This window comes from Paralichthys olivaceus, chromosome 16 (genome assembly GCF_024713975.1).
Source record: "Paralichthys olivaceus isolate ysfri-2021 chromosome 16, ASM2471397v2, whole genome shotgun sequence".
In the NCBI taxonomy this organism is placed as follows: Eukaryota; Metazoa; Chordata; class Actinopteri; order Pleuronectiformes; family Paralichthyidae; genus Paralichthys; species Paralichthys olivaceus.
In genome coordinates this window covers 10497162-10514180 of record NC_091108.1, presented here as the reverse complement: position 1 = coordinate 10514180, position 17019 = coordinate 10497162, and the positions used below count along the sequence as shown (strand labels likewise).

The 17019-nt window shown below is 42.8% G+C and overlaps 1 protein-coding gene and 2 non-coding genes across 7 annotated transcripts; 2 read left to right on the top strand and 1 right to left on the bottom strand.

Annotated features, from left to right (window-relative positions):
• Positions 1-958: 958 nt before the first annotated feature.
• Positions 959-14801, bottom strand: gigyf2 (GRB10 interacting GYF protein 2). 5 transcript variants are annotated; one of them, XM_069510769.1, is made up of 29 exons: positions 14662-14801; positions 12615-12666; positions 12254-12419; positions 12007-12102; positions 11702-11810; positions 11011-11116; positions 10859-10899; positions 10722-10754; positions 10427-10603; positions 9778-9989; positions 9465-9597; positions 8980-9219; positions 8714-8886; positions 7886-8033; positions 7619-7785; positions 7391-7485; positions 6991-7119; positions 6767-6897; positions 6584-6684; positions 6229-6369; positions 5964-6126; positions 5167-5411; positions 4831-4953; positions 4471-4743; positions 3774-3976; positions 3521-3672; positions 3221-3414; positions 1919-2066; positions 959-1828 (listed from the first exon to the last, which is right to left on the bottom strand). In XM_069510769.1, exons 2-29 carry the CDS (start codon positions 12650-12652, stop codon positions 1761-1763), a joined length of 4005 nt encoding a protein of 1334 aa, XP_069366870.1. In that variant the 5' UTR covers positions 12653-12666; positions 14662-14801; the 3' UTR covers positions 959-1760. The 5 variants fall into 5 exon arrangements, with proteins under 5 accessions (XP_069366870.1, XP_019959307.2, XP_069366872.1 ...); XM_020103748.2 differs by having other exon boundaries at positions 5167-5415; positions 5968-6126; XM_069510771.1 differs by having other exon boundaries at positions 10502-10603.
• A 1304-nt stretch (positions 14802-16105) lies between these two features.
• Positions 16106-16177, top strand: trnap-agg (transfer RNA proline (anticodon AGG)). Its single transcript has one exon. It is a non-coding gene; the product is annotated as a tRNA-Pro (tRNA).
• Positions 16178-16492: 315 nt separating this feature from the next.
• trnaw-cca (transfer RNA tryptophan (anticodon CCA)) lies at positions 16493-16564 on the top strand. Its single transcript has one exon. It is a non-coding gene; the product is annotated as a tRNA-Trp (tRNA).
• Positions 16565-17019: the final 455 nt, after the last annotated feature.

The window sequence follows — 17019 nt, the reverse complement described above, 5'->3', positions numbered from 1 at the left end:
GGGGTTGGCATCTGAGGGGTGAGAGAAGGGGTGGGACTGTAGGTGTGTGCACAGGATGGTCTGGACACTGTGGACTTTGTGAGCACATCATCACAGGGACCACCCCTCTCCAGATTCCTCCAGCAACAGAGTTGGAGAGGAGGTGTAAACAATCAGGAGCCACTGACCTCACTGACCAGGTTGAATCACAAAGGTCCTGCAGGATATTTTACTCCTGGAAGAAAAAACTGGAGAAACATTGATTTTCACTATGAAACGATGACACTGGTGGAGGAGTACTGTCATTTTTCAGTGAGGGAAAAGTAGGGTGGGACTCGGTAGAGCACATATCTCTATCAAGGATCAACAGTCCCCTCATGAAACCACATTTAAATTCACTAGATTCAGATCATCCTTCGGCATTGGACACAGTCATAAATATCAGTCCCCTAAATGTGCCTGATTTCGTCCATCAAGATCCATGAATGAATCTCTAAATGACAGAAAATCTTGAAAAAAAAAAAAATCCCTGTATCCGCTCAACCCAAAAGTTTTTGTTTAATCCTGCTCACAAAAACAAACCAGAGGGCCAAGGAGGATTGGCCACTTCAACCATAAAATCAGTGTGTATAGTGCTTATATATATGAAGAGGTGACTTCTTGTGTATCTGGATAATGATCCGGCTCATGTGATCCAAAGTTAGTATGTTTTACTGTACGAACAAATAGTTTATTTATATTACCAATCCTGATTTCTGGTTTCACTCATGTTCTCTTAAAGGCTCAGTGTGTAGAATCTAGTTGATTATTCATATTATTATATAGGGTTCACAGGATTATTCTATATTCATTTCTGCCAATAGATCCCTTTCACCTAAATCTTACACACTGAACCTTTAATACTTTTTCATTAATACATCGTAAAACTCTACGTAGAATCTCTGGCAGATGTGATTAACTGTTGGTTCAGACACGGGTGTAAACAGCCCCACACATCAGACTGTTTTATTATTCCATACCGCAATAAAAAAAGTATGAGTCCAGCAGATCATTTTCATATATTATAATACAGATGCAGAGTTGAAAGTTTATTCTTTAAACAGCCTAGTATTTTACAAGAAATAGATAACTACTTGGAACTTTTGAACATGCCCTTAAAACAGGACATAAGTGGGTACGAATCCTTGGGCTCTACTTTGCCATTTATATCCATGAACACCCAGCAGAAAACGGGGAGGGGAAAGAGAAGGAGGAAGGGGGGGGTTAATTTGTAAGGGGGGGAAATTTCAATAAATAAAACAAAACTATGGATATAATCTCTCTAACCTTTCCAGAATATCCACACAACCCCGTTCATATTTCCCCACTTTAAAAAGAAACAATCCCATTTGTTTGAGACCAAATCTGAAATGTTATCACTGTGGATTTCTAAAACAGGTACATGCTTTGAGGTGAAGCAGCCAAACAGATTCTCTCCACAAACGAGTTCAAGGTGACAGGGATGTTCCACTGGCCAGTCTGCTCCAGTCCAGTTCTCTCTTTTCGTCAGATTACACGTCCGTTACTAACAGGAAAACGCACACTGTGCCTCAGAGATCCCCGGTTTGTTCACAATTTAGAATTTATGGGGGGAAAACACCAGAGAATGTGTGATAAATGGGAAACTGTAAATAAAAAGGTGAAAGTCGTGGCAGCAGTCGGAGGCCAGGGAAGGAGTTTGGGGTAAAACAGCTGCTGTTCAAATCGGATACAGTCAGTGGCGCTTGCTTGGCTGCAGTCCCTTAAAACTCCTCCAAAGTCTCTATCTCTCCCATATTCAATCTCTCAGATGACGCGTTCACAGAAAAACCTGAGAATTGAAAGAGGCACAAAGATACAATTAGTGGATGGGATTTCATGAAGCGGGGACATGTTGTGGCTGAAGGGGGTTTGCTCTTACCTAGAAGGCTGGGGTCTGCACGGACCATCTTCTGCTTCTTTTTCTTCTTCCCTGAGGTGACGGTCTCAAAGCGCTGCTGCTGCTGGCCACTCGTATGATTGGACGACTGGTAGAGCGACGACGATCCTGTTCCACCCCATACAGAATCCTTGGCGAGAGAGAAATGTGGATTTGAAGTTGTGGTTTATTTTCCAAACACACATCTGCAGCTTAGTTCACAATTATAAGCAGTGATAATGTAACAACGTGTTAGCTCATATTTACAAAATATGGGTGAAAATCATGATCGATTACTCTTGTGAGGATTTCTTCACTGAATGTCTTTTACAACAGAGCAGGTCAACAGTGAAACATAACAAGTTCCCAGAGACGGAGAAGATGCCTTCACATAAGTTTGTTCAAACGAAAATCCAAAACCTAATATTTCAATTTCATTAAAGCCGAGTAGATCAAAACAGAGAATGTGTGGAAAGAAATAACTTTAAGATGAATTGATTATCAAATCAGATTCAAAGTATTTTTTGACTAAAACTGAAGCTCTTACAATCCATTTCTCAAAACCTGTATTTTTATGAGTTTTAAGTACTTTGTACTGTGTCTTTGTGCAAAATTTCAAGAATACATCACTGTTCAGCTATTTTGCCAATAAAATGACGCTTGGAAGAATTTCTATTCTTTCTCTTTTGTGTCAAACTAAAGGAAAGTGTTGATGGTTGAAGAGAAGAAAAGTAGCAGCTCGGGGTCACTGCTGAAGATAGCGACTAGATCCACAGGTCAGGGTTTTGGCACCGTTGCTATGGTTACATCGTTATAGATCAAAAAAACTCTGGGGGAGTCGCTCTCATTTGTCCCGTATTGGTTTCTATTTGTCACGACTCGACTTCCAGTGTTCAATGCAAAGTGTTCCTAACACTTGCTGTCAGTAACAGTTGCTCATCCCCGCTCTTACTTTTCACCATCACTGATTTTTGTTCGTAGTATTTTCTGTAACTAAGCAACCAACCAACTGCAAAGGAGATGATCTGCTTCCTGTTTACACCAGCACACACATGACCATATAAAGTTAATAGTCATGTGATATACAGGCTGACGCAGGCTAGATTCCCAACTGAAGGTGGAATAAGTTTAACGGCCATGTTCACTCATGCCAGACAGAAATACCTCAATGAAAACTATTCCTGTGGAACAAAAAAGGACAGCTGTCTCTCTTCTGGAATGTATCACAAGGCAACGTAGGAGCAGAGCATTTAGTGCCCATATGTTGATCCTTTAAATAACTAGCACCACTTCAGTCTCACTCACCTGCTGCTGTTTGTGGGCCTGCTGTTGGTTTTGCGGCGCCTGCTTCTGTTGATTCGCGTTCTGTTTGGCACGACGTTCCAGGAACTGCTTGGCAAAGTCCTTGGCCTCAGAAGTGTCCCCCAGATATGCCCTGACGTAGTCGTGCACCTCATATGGAGAGTCCACTTCTTTCAGGAAGGAAGCAAACGTAGGAACTGGCAGGGAAACAGATGGAGAATATTTCTCAGTTTCGGCTTCCGGAAATGTTCCATCAATAGTTGTGGGTGCACTGCACATGAACATTATTTTTAAAAGACCTACCATCCAGATTGTTGGCTGTGTTGAGGGTGTGCAGGGTTTGCTCACACCATTGCATGAAGGTGTCCTGCTGGCTCTTGTTGACCCCTTGGAACAACTTAAGCAGCTTCTCCTCCTCTTCTACCTTCTTGTTGACTCGCCCACTCAAAGAGTTACTGTATGTGCACAAACAAACGCAGGAGGAAGACAAAAGTCATTAAAAGCTGTGAATTAATCACATCCGTCATAAGAGGACAAAGATGTATTTAATAAATACCTGAGGTTGGCGTTGCCTTTATTATTCTTCTGCGTGCTTCCTTTCTTGGTTGGAGGAGGTTGCTGAACAGCCTCCTTCACGGCCTCGTCCCAGAAGCCCATGTTAGAGTTGTGGGTGTCTCCCCAGATGCTGCTGGAGTCCGAGCCCCAGTTAGTGCAGGTGCTAGTGTTGACAGACCCCCACACTGAGTTACTCAGAGATGTCTGTGAAGAGAGCGACATGGAATTCATCAGGATTTATTAACTTACCTTTAATTTTGTTGCCTTCGGAAGATGTTTGGTTGATTAAGCGTCAGAAAATAGAGACAAATGCTTAACACCATTTCCTAAACTAACTAACCCAAGGGAACGATTCTAAACCTGAAGATGATCAGTTAATTATCACTTCATACAGAGAAAATCCTTTTTCTCTTTTGCACTTAAAATTGATTGTCTGAACAGTTCCTGATTAATTTTCTTTTGAATGACTACTTCTACTATGTATTTATTGTTTCAGTTCATCTTTGTGATAAATGTGATAAAAACAAGGTAACATGAAAAACAATATTTCACACAAATGAAATCTCAATGAAACAATGTTTTCATAATATTGACATGGATTATTTCCATGACAAAACCTTTGGAACGCTTTAATCCATGTCCGACTGTGCAGCACCTCGCAGCTTTCAGCCAGTAAAAAACTTTGCATCGTCACTTACGGTTCTGTTTTGCGTGCGACTCTGCTGGGTGACAACAGGGTGTGGTTGTGGTTGTTGTGGCGGCGGCGGCTGCTGCTGCTGCTGCTGCTGCTGCTGATCCTTTCGCTGTCTCATCTGCTGGGCTTCCTCCCTCTGAATCTCCAGCAAGGACTTGGTAGCAACTGGCTGTTTGGCCACAGTACCCCAACCGGACAGCTTGGCCTGAGGCTGCTGAGCCTGTTGCAGGACTTGTTGCTGCTGTAGCTTCAGGAGCTCCTGTTGCTGACGTCGCTGCTGCAGGTCGAGGAGAAAAAAGAAGAGTGAAGGCATGATGGGAATGAATCGGTGTGAAGCCATTTGGGCACCATGGTTTGTCCTTACCTCCTCCCGTGCCTGTCGTTCGCGCTCCTCTTCCAGTTTCTGGATCTCAGCCAGTGACAGGGCGTTCTGAGTCTGGTTTAAGGCGTTGGCTGACTGGTGGCCCCACTTCGAAGAGGATGGAAGCTACAAAACAGGGTGAAGAGTTTTGTCAGTTTCAGATGTATATATTGTTAATTTTTGTCCCCCCCAAAAAAGACAACAAAATGAACCTGAAGAAAAATTTGACTAAAAGTATCATTATTATCACTATTCCTATTATTAATAGAGAATTTGAAAAATGTTCTATGTAGTGATATAATTATCATCATGAATTCTTATGGCCACAATCGTCCTGACCTTCATTTGTGCGAGCTGCTGCTGCTGTTGCTGTTGTTGAAGTCTCCTGAGGGCCTCTTGTTGCTGCTGCCTCTGTCTCTGCAGCTCCTGCTGTCTTTGCGCCTCCTGCTCTCGTCTTTTCTGCTCCTCCTGTTGCTGCTGGGCGAGAACAGCCGCCGCCGCAGCGGCCGCCGCCTCCTCCTCCGCTCGCTTCTCGTCCTCTCGCCTTCGCAATGCTTCGAGTTCTTCCTGCTTTCTGCGCTCCTCTTCCTGGGGAACATTGCAAATTAAGAAGACAAGTTCAGAGGGGATGTTAAAACAACTTTTTTAAACCTTTGCTGAGCAATGGCGCCCTCTGCAGCCACAAGTGGAGATTCATTCTGAAGTTAGGTGGTTTTCATGTACACTCCCCCCCTCTAAAAAAATTACTTCACCAGAGCTTCCACCCTGCAGCCCCCTTCTCTCCACAAAGCTTAACAACATAGTTTTCATGATTCCCAGCTCTCCAACCTGCTGTTGTTTTAACAAACACACCAACATTCCCTTGATGCTTTTGTCCTTACAAAACATCAGAGATTGAAACTGGTTTTTACTACAGTTGAGCATTATTCTTTAACTTGGGACTGATTCTGAATCTGGAAGCAGTTGACCATTACTTTTCACGGGAGATACCCACTCACCCAAGTACGCAGGTTTTCTGAGTGAATGCGGGTGAAAGCAGCACCAATCTACCGATTACAAGCCAGAGTGCCATTAAATTGAATTTGAAGCTTTGCATAATGTTGCTATAAGGCATAGAACATGTTTTCTAAGGAAACTTGCCTGTTTGCGAAGGAACTCTTCTCGTTTCTTTCTCTCCTCTTCTTCTCTCCGCCTCTCCTCTAGTCTTCTGAGAGCTTCCTCCTGTGCCAGTCTCTCCTCGTCTTCTTTTTGCCGGCGCTGTGCCTCTTCTTGCTCTCGCTGCCGCCTCAAAGCCTCCTCCTAAAGATTTATGACACTGGGTGAGTTTCAGTGTCATCATAGAAAAGTGATTCACAACAAAAGGTTGTAAGTGCTTCAGATTGTAAAGTTCAGATGTTTGACCTGTTTTTGCCGTGCCAGCTCCTCTTCTGCCAAACGTTTGCGTTCCTCCTCCTGTCGGGCCCTCAGGGCCTCCTCCAGCCGTTTCCTCTCCTCTTCCTCCCTTTTGGCTCTCATCTCTGCCTCACGCCGCTCTAGCTCCAACTGGTGGATGATAGGCATATAAGATACAATCATGTTATTATCTGTTGAGTTTGAAAAAGATAAAGCTCATTTCTAAAACTTGGTCTAAATTTTAAGGATATTCAATGTTTTCTGAAATCAATGCCAATGCATGGTAAATGTATTTGTTATAGTAAGCTGGGAGTATTCTCATTAAGATAAAGAAAACAGAAAAATAGGAAGAAATAATGTTTACCTTTGCAGCCTTTGACTTTTCTAACTGTTGCATCTGCTCGATGGTTGGAGCCTGTGCCATGGAGTCTATGGGTAAATCCCAAACACTGCTGCCATCCCATGCTGTTGAGAATGATGGAATATAATGAATTAAACTTGCTTTAACGTGAAGTTATTTTTTTCTGAACTGAAATTTGACACTCACTACTCGGAGCAGCTTGTTGGAGGTTTGGTGTACAGGAAGCCTGAGAGGACGGGTTCTGCATTTCCCACACAGAACCAGAGTCTGTTACTGACAAGGACCGAGTCACAGGAGGTAGGGGGCTCTCAGACGCTCTACAATGACAAAGAGCAAATAAATGAGTCATAAACACAGTGTTATCTTAGGTAGAGCTGACATGTCTAAACAGTAATGTGGGTGTTATCAACCTTATCTTGAGTGCCTGGTATTGCTGTAGTAGCAGGTTGATCTGCTGTTGGTGTTGCTGCTGTTGTTGAACAGGAGCAGAGCTAAGAGCTGCGGCCTTCTGCTGGGCCAGAGCCTGAGCATACTGCTGCCTGAAAGTGAGAAGACATGTGGGAGAAAGAGAAACAAGAGAAAAAGAGGCGAGGGAAAGTTAGGGTTGAATGAATAGATCATGTATCATACAAACATGTAATTTAATGTTTTACTGTCTACTGTCTATCACTGTCTATCACTGTCTAACAACTAAGACCTAAGGCACCAAATAAATTGTTTCAAAACTCAATGAAGGTTTTTCTAAAGGGCTGACAGAACAACCCATGTTTACAAAAATTCTCTCTTCAGCCTCTGAGGTTAATGTCATACCTGAGGAGGTATTGATATTGGAGCTGCTGTAACTGGTAGAGATTGAGAGCAGTGAGCTCCTGCTGCCTCTTCAACCTCTCTTGGTCACCTTCCCCCTGCATCACATCCAGAGATACAGTCACAATAAATAACATTCAAACAAACAATCCGCTGCTCTGATGTCAGATTAAAAAAAACAGTCTCAACTTCAAGAAATGAAAGAAAATGCCCCATTTTGCAAACACATGCCTGTAAAGGTGGAGGTGCAGGGCCTGGAGTGAACGGTACCCTCCCCCAAATCTTCATGATCTCTCCCAGTGCTTGAAAAACTTCATCACACCCTCTTTTGACCAACAGAGACACTGTGAAGTAACCAGCTTGAAACCACTCAGTCATCTCCTGGTTATTGAATGGACCTGAGTGAGCACAAAAACAGCATTGGAAACAGGAACAGTTTAAAAAACATATTTTTGTATTTAAGTCACATTTTGAGCCCCTAAAATGCTAAAGTCTCACCCTGTATCTCCCCCTGGGGATCTTTGTAGAACCACTTGAGAGCAGCTTCATGGGTGAGCGGCAGGCCTGCAGACTTGGGCTTCTCTGAAGTCTTTGCTGCGAGCCTGTCATCACTATCTTGTAGGTACGCCACCATCTTTTCTGCCTCCTGGAGAGGAATTTTGAAATATTATGCATTTCTGCCCAATGTAAATCAATATGACCTAACAGAACAGGTTTGAATAGTCAACTGATTGTTTGGGTTTAAAGATGGATTTCAATAAACAGATTCTGCATGTGAATGTGCAGAATCTGTAGGTGAAGGACAAGATTTTGGAGAGAAAAGGAGGAGTAACACATTGATCAAAATTCATCAGTATTCATATGCAGAAAGCTGTTGATAGAGAATTAGCCAAAATGTTGCCTGGACCTAAAATACCTACAAAAACGTATCAGTGTTTGTGTTTTGTGTGCAGAAACTTCCACTCTTGTAATAACAGAAACTAGTCGGACTGTAAGCAGTGTCGGGTTAAGAGAAGACAAAATCTTGGCCCGGATATCTGCTGTCTACACCAGAAGCCTAAAATGTTGGCAGTTGCCCCTAGAGGCTGATTAATCGTCAGGTGATACCTGATGGACTCCGAGAATGATAGTGGACAGACATCCTTTGACTTCGTGACCTTTAAGGAAAAGGGTAGTCATTGCCCTGGAATCATACTATTAACAATATGCTTTTCTATTCAATGAGTAAAAGATTTTACATTGAAGAAATCTTTTAGGAATTGTGGTTGAGGACAGCAGCCTTACACTCTACTGGCAGAGTTTCCTGTCACAGGTCAAATAACTCACCTGTTCAAAGTGTTTTAGTCCCTCATCTTCATCTGTGTCGTGTGTCACAGCAGTAGGCCGGCCTATATGTGCCATTATACTCGAAGGGAAAGGCAAAGGATTGTTCATGGCCACAGGAACCTCCATGGTCATTTTCTGTGGTAGCTGGACACTGGGCGATGGAACAGATACATCTGCATTCAACAGGAAAATGAAAAAGCGGATGTTAACAGGATTTCCTGGTAGATAGAGCGAAGTGCCAGAGTCATTCAAGAACCAAAGCCCACCTGTAAGGGTGGTAGAAATGTGGGTCATGGGTAGGGACTCCAGCATGCTGTTGGACATTGGGATGTGCAGGGGGACTTTGCAGGGCTCTGGAGGGAGCTCCAGGGGTGGCTGCCGCTCGGCTGGCCTCTCAGCCTCTTCTGTTCTGCTCTGCTGGCTTGGGGACAAAGACTTGCCACAGACTTGAGTCTCTGAGACTGGAGGTGCAACAGGTGGAGCGTCCTCTGACACTCTGGAAAACTCTGGAAAACAAAAAAAACAACACAATATTGAAGAAATGAGACAGGATTATATCCAAATTATTTATTTTTCTCAAAAGAGAAATGTATGTGTCTTACAAATCTTATACTTGACACATTCCACAGTGAAAACACATTAGCATTCAGCTAAGAGACTATGGTTGAAATCCCAGTGGCAGTAAAAAACTTCTTTCAAATTCTTTGTTATATAAATAAAATTCTTTCCAATGTCACTTGAAGTAACTGACCTTTTCGATCAGCCTCCAGTGCTGTTTCTTTGGTCTCCTTGTGCTGACCGTCCTCCTCCAGGCCCTCTTCGCACTCTTCCAGGGGCTTAAAGTCGAGCTCTGCCTCTTCCAGGATCGGCTCCTTTGAGGCTTTCTGATAACAGATTTAAAGAAAATTTGAAAATGATCTCATCTTATGAAGGTTTCCAAATGAACAGGCCATAGAAATTATCTGCTCCTTATCTAATGAGATTAAGTCATTTTTATAAATAAATGGCACACCAATACTTCATTACATTGATTTATTCAAAACTCTCCTCAGGTCTCATCTTACCTTGAGTGAGAGAAAGGCGCCTGATGAGTCGAAGGTGCCTGCCTCCTCATCTGCGTCCTCCAGACACCACTCTGGCAGGCTGTCTCTCTCGTCTTCCAGGCTGCCGCTGCCTGAACGTGGCCTCCTGTATCCACGCTCCTCTTCTCTCGCATCAAACGGGAAACGGCGACGCTGGTCTGGGTGTTCCCGCCACCCTGCTGACCGAGGGGCATCTGAACAAAAAGGGAAAATAGTTAGGTTTAACCAACTAAACTTTAACTCCTGATATAACTTGGCTTTATTAAGATGGACACTCATCTTTTGGCTGCAACTGAACAAAGTACATCCATAGATGCCAATGATATTTGGACATGAGCCAGGCAAAAACACAGCGAAGTTAAGAAATGAAGTCACCAGTGTATCACTAAATTGTCCCTCTGGTAAGATACCATGGCCTGGATGACTGGGAATCTTCACAGATGTAACTCTGAATTCAAGGTGTATGATCAAATTCTGTTGCCCGATGAATTACAATGAAAAAATAAACCCCACAAACATTTATAGGCTGTAACAAACAAATACAACTTATCCCACAACAGACACGGCAGTTCACCACAAATACATTTATCAAAGACAAATGTATCCTTAATTTGGTCAGTGCAGTGCCCACCTGGGCTCGGGGGGCACCACCAGTCACTGTCCCGTCGAGAACCTGCTAGTCGCCAGCCCCACTCATCATCCTCACCATTCTGATCATCACGAGAAGAACGCCAGTTCCCACACTCTGCACGCGTGAAGTCATGCTTCCTCGGTAGGCCAGTGACACCGTCCTCGTAGTTTGCCCGGACTGAAAAAGAGAAGTGGGTAGAGGTATGATTAAAAGTGCATGCATGATCATTACATTAGTATAAGTGGTGTTTAGTCCAGATTAAAAACTCACTTAATCAATAATTAAACAAACTTACTGTGATTCAATTGAAAATGTCCAGGAGCAGCATCTGTGGGGTTCACAGGGAGGAACAAGTGGCAGTAGGTGAGCTGGTGCATTTCTCAGAGAGTATGTCATGTATTGATTATTTACGCAACAAGATTTAAAACCAACCTGGCTCTTTTCGAACTGGCTTTTCAAACCTTCTATCTCCCCTGGTGACAAAAGAAACATTACATAAAGTCAAATGTTTGACTGCTGTGTAGCAAAAGCTCATATTGAATATCTGTACAGGGTCAACACCATGCTAAATTGTCTTTTAATACCTTTCCTCCCAGCTCTGGGAGCGATGCATCTCCCTCGCTCCGCGACCAAAACCTTCCACATCATCAAAACTTCTTTGGTAAAACCCTCCATCTCCTCTTCCTCGGCCTGAAAGCAATGGCAGGTTGAAGGTACCCAATATGACTTATTAATATTTGGCAGCTCAAATGCTTAGCACTTTAAATGACCAAACGACCACTGCAAATAATCTGCTGAATCATGATGCTGTAGCCTACCTTTTTTCATCTGGTAGATGTGCAAACCTTTGGTTTTTTTTTGTTTTTTTTACCTCATCATGTGCCATCTCCTTGATTTTGAAGAACAATATTGTGCTCTGTTTTAAACATTGGATTTCTTGTACCTACGACACCTAAAAAAACATCCTTCTCTTAAATTAAATTATGAGTTCAGACAACTGCGGTCAAAGTATGTTGAGTAAGCGCAACACTTACAAAGAGCTAATATTACCTCCCTTGTCTCAAGCTGTGCCCATATTGGTGGGATTCTCCAAAGGCATCTTAACTATCTACAGTTGTTGTGACTCTGCACAGACAGAATATATAAATAGCTAAAAGAAACTAATTAGAAAAAATAAACACTATTTTGCTTCCACAGTGTAAACTATGCCTGCAGCCACTTAAATTGAGAAAGGAAACTTGACACATCCATGTATATCAATGCGTTATTTCTTACCTCTACCCCTTGAGGTACTTCGGCCTCTTGGTGCCCCCACTATTGGACCATTCCCTCGGCCTGTCAGCCGAAGTACTGCTGCACTGTTTACAGACATGGAAAAATTTCTCTGCAAATACAAACGGGGAGGGGAGCAAGGGGGCGGACAGCCAACTCTCAGCTCTCTTCTTGGCACCCATTCATTATTTTACCAACAGTAATGTATATTCCAAGAAATATAAAGAAAAGGAAGCCAATTGGCCTCATAATTCAGAAACTGTTTTTACCATTTCTCTCTAACCTGGCAATATGACATGTTCTCCTACCTGTTCCTCCTCTGTAAAAGACACGAGTGCCAGAGGCGGCAGGGGCTCCTCTTGCAATATGGGGAGGAACTCCTTATCGTGTAGGTCTATAGGGATCTGGAGGAGAGGAATTAACAATCACAGGCAATGAAAGGCTTTAACAGAATTTGTTATGAAACCTAAATAAAGGAGATGTAAATCAGCAGTTCCATAACTTGTATGCATATCATGTCGATTGCAAGAATTCAGCAAAAATGTATTTACCCACCTTGTTATCCTTTACATAAAGTGCTAACATTTCTTCTCTCCCGTAGCGATAGTCTGCAAGTTTATACTTTGGCAACACAGGTGAGAGGGGTGGAGAGGCAACAGGGTTGCTGCTTCCACCACCAGCACCACCACCACTGCCACCACCTCCAGACAGGGCACGGAGCCTGCAGACAGAGAAAGGGTTGTAAATGTGGAAGGGACAGACAAGGGGGAGAAAGCACTGATGCTGAAGTGGCAGCTGGCATGTCTCAACAGGTATGGAAAAAGCTGGAACAAGACTCAAAGGGAAACCAGTTTCTTAACCTACTCCCCCCAGATCAATCATCGGATTGCTTGTGAATTAATGATTGTTCAATTACCATTCTGGTCCAAAGTTGAGTGTCTGGGTTTCGGCCATTCTTCCTTGAAGTTCTGCAAATATGAAAAGGGAGGAAGGGGATTAGAACAATTTAGAAAGCCTCAATACTAATGAGGGCCATTTAGTGTATGAAATGTTTACTAATCTCTTTCTTTTAATTGTCAATTATTGGCTTTTTTTCTAATTTGAACCACAATGACCAGTTAAAATATTTTTTTTAATCAACAGTAATACATGGAGAAACAGCAAGTCATCGCACTTGCTGGAACCAGAGACATTTGTCATCTTCAGTGACGGCATGGATTAAAACAAGACATCAAAAATGTTGCAGATTCGTTATTTCAACTCCAGGTCAGATCGTGATGACAAAACAGTTGTGTTAAATGAAACCATTCAAAAAGTCTGACTGAACAGCCTCAAACATCTGAAATCAACTTATATCCGGACAGGTAGTTATTTATCATACAAGATAAGATTTTATTTCCATTCCACAGAGACGCAACAACTACCACAACACAGTTCTGCTGGTCAGAGGTTTTTTAAACTCCTTTTAAAGTTTTGTTACTGGCTTTAATGTGGTGAAACCTCTCTGGATACACAACCTATCCCACCAGCACACACCACCAGTGTACAGTTTCACTGTGCTGTGGCTATTTTAGGAAGGCCCCCTTCCTGCAGGGAGGGTTTGTCAGACACCTGTAATTGACAACGGAGATGGTATTTACAGCCACAAATAAGAAATCAAAACTAATAATAGGATGTCAAGAAGATCAGTCGATTGTTACATGCCCCCAACTGTCGACACTTATTGAAATGTAGGCCTAAAAGCAAATATCTATTCAAACAGCGACACTTTGTCATATCAGGCACTGAAGCGACAGCAGACCCACAGCAGCACTGACCATATGGAAGTCAGTGAGCCACGTGTAGGTACACAGAGCAACCACAGAGAGCGACATGACTGACACCTCTGCTGCTCACGTTTTAAAATACGGTGGAAGCCAAACGCCTGGTGGACTTTACATAACGTTGAGTTGTTTGCTGTACAACATGTTCACGTCCACTTCCATCTGTTTACTTATGTCAACATTCAAATCGCGATAGCGGGTTTACAGCTGAGGTCGGCAGAAAAAGAAATTGACCGATCGCTGAGTTCTCGTGAAGTTGTCCGGATGGTTGGCTTCAGTAAAAAGTAGTCAGGGGGAGTTTTGGAGCACTCAGCACGGTGATCGGGCCGACACAGCCCGAAGCTAACATCGGCTACATCCCTGAAACATGCTAAAACCCTGCTCACAATGCTGCCTGTGATCCGCGATGGTCACTCGGGAAGGTTAAGGTGGAAAAGATCCACGGTTAGAAGCATTACGTTAAGCTAGCGCGGCAAGCTAACACGTCAAATAAACACGAATCATGTTTGACTTGTCTTGTCAACGGTGGAAAGTTGACAGCAGATGTGCGGTTGTGTTGAAAGGTGGCGACCTACGTGTAGTTAGGGAGCTATTCGCTACATGCCGGTGCCTCAGCAGGGTGTTTTCACCATCCACCGAAACGACCAGCCAACTGTGTGGGTTTGCCAGCGCGTTAGCTCAAAGGCTAACTAGCATGCTGGCTAGCAGCGCTTTCTTCCCAGTGCACCGCTGTGGGACGCGAATGTTCGCAGGCGTGTTGACAATAATCAAGTTTCCCACGAGAGCAGAGGTCTCGCCACGTATTCTACCAAACAAACCAAACGCTGCCCCCCCCGATGCGAGTTAATCATATCCCCCCCAAACACTTGCAGCTAGCACGGGTTAGCTACCTAGCTACACGCGGCCTTCTGAGCAGCCTGGATCCACAACAAAATTTCCTCGTCGGGCCGTCCCACACTTCACGCGACCCAGACGAGCACACACGGGCACTGGAGCCCGGTGCTGCGAGGCCACGTAAACATGGTGGTGCAACAACAGTCCTAAGCAGCCGAGCTCATCGGAGTATGGCTCTCTGACATGACACCTCAATTAACTGTACGATCCGACCTATCGCAGTGTATTAAACTTTGGCTGTCTTACCTCTGCTTGTTCTGACAGCACAAGGTTTGTATTCGAGTTGTGTGGCTCTCTCTCTCACTGGTCTCTCTCTCTCTATCTCTCTCACTCACTCTTCCTCGCTCACCGTTTTCCACAAGATGGCTGAGTGCGGGTCACATGACTCCTGATAAAACCAGTTTGCCGTGGTGGGATTTGCTGACTGCGTGTTCGCAGAGAGCGAGGTGAGTGAGAGAAGTGGAGCGTTGTCACGTTCTGTCTGTCTGCTGTGCACAGTGCGGTCAGATGTGTCAGGCAAGTTTTCTAAATGAAGCGGGTGCTACTTTGTTTTTACACATGATCCAAAGTATTCAGAAGGGGCTGCATATAGGACCCCCTCCCCCTGAGAAAAACACAATGTACACATGTACTTGAGTTCACTAGATGTGGATTTTTATTTGGATCTGCATCAAATTGTACACACTCAGAAATATCAGCCCCCTAAATATGCCTGGTTTCTTTTTTGTATCAATATATTCTATGAAAAATCAAGAAAAATGTGCTTGCAGCGTACACAGTAAGCTTCTAATACACCTTTACACACTGTGAATATGCCTCTCAGAATAATAGAATGAAATACAACCAAATAAACCCCACTATTTTTAAGTTAATACTCTTTTCTTTTTACTAATTTTAGAACTTTGACAATCTTTTGTGTTTTCTTTATTGCAATGTGTTGTCATATATGAACCAGAATGGCACTCAGTAGAGCACACGCCTCCGCCAAAGTCCAACAGTCCGCTTTATAACACCGCATTTAAATTCACAAGCTTTGTATTTGTATCTGCAAGTTGCACAAACTCATAAATGTCAGTCTCCTAAACATGCTAAATTTGATTATTAACATTCAGGAATTATTCCCAAGAAAATTGGTGAAAATGTCAACAAAACTCCCTGTGTCACAGTTAAAGAAAGTGAAAAAGTTTTTGTGTCTTGGCACATGTCCGATCCTTCTACCAGGTTTCTTGGAAATACGACACCAACCAGCAACCTAGAATGGCACTCAGCAGAGTGCATACCTGAGGCCCAACAGTCCCCTATAAAACCACAGTGACATTCACTAGATCTGGATTTTTATTTGGGTCTGGACCAATTGTAAACTGTTCTATATTTCAAATTGTACAAACTCATAAATATCCGTCTCCTAAACATGGCTGATTTCTTAAAAAAAAAAATCAAGATCCATATAACTCCTTAACTTGACCAAAAACTATCATTCGGTCTTTGTGAACAGAAAAGTCTTTGTGTTATTTTTGCATATAGGGCAGTGAAGTGAGATCTGATCAAGTTAGATCTTTATACCCGGTTTGAATGGGTATAAAAGCTTCAAAAACGCACTGTTCACTGGTGTAGTTATGCATAATAAATTTACATCGTGCTCTTGTGCCGTTTCAACTATGTGAAGAATTATTGACGCTGAGCGCTCAACGGCTCGTTGGTCTAGGGGTATGATTCTCGCTTAGGGTGCGAGAGGTCCCGGGTTCAAATCCCGGACGAGCCCTCTGTGATTCTTTTTACTCCAGGAGTATTATCATTTATATTCTTATTCTTCAAAATAATCGATCCTGAGATCACTACATCATTACATCACTGCGATTTTTAGATTTTGTTTTATTTGATATGATGAAATGTATGGAGGTATGGCGGACCAACATGAATTAAGTATAAATGTATAAATGTATAAATGTATACATGTATACATGTATCAATTTATAAATGTATCAATGTATCAATGTATCAATGCATATAATATACCATTTCTGTATTTCTATATATTTGTAGGTCTATATATTATATGATTCACTGCTTACGGACAGACCTCGTGGCGCAACGGTAGCGCGTCTGACTCCAGATCAGAAGGTTGCGTGTTCAAATCACGTCGGGGTCAAACTTTTTTTATTTTTATTGCCTCACTGTTAAAATGAAACGAAATCATGTATAGACCACTAAATAATAGAAAGAATGCAGGACCAGTACTGACTTAAGTATTTATACATGTATAAATAAATAAATAAATCTCGAGTTCATAGTTCATCTTTTATTGGGATGATTTAGAAACAGATTTACGACCATGCGTTGAGCTATTATTCCATGGTGTCTGATCATGTCTGCGTGTCGCTCCGGTCATTTTATCAGTGTCCTGACTGTGAGCCTCTCCTCTCATGTTGAACTGAGCACAACATGGTGACGAGTCATTTTTCATGATGTTTAAATGAGTTTAATAAAGTCTGGAATCAAACAAGCACTACGTTACTTCATGTACTGATCAGGTCCTGATAACTAGTGATGAGAGTTTATTAGTTACAGTGAGAGCAGCTCAGAGAGGGGCCAGTCGCGTATAGC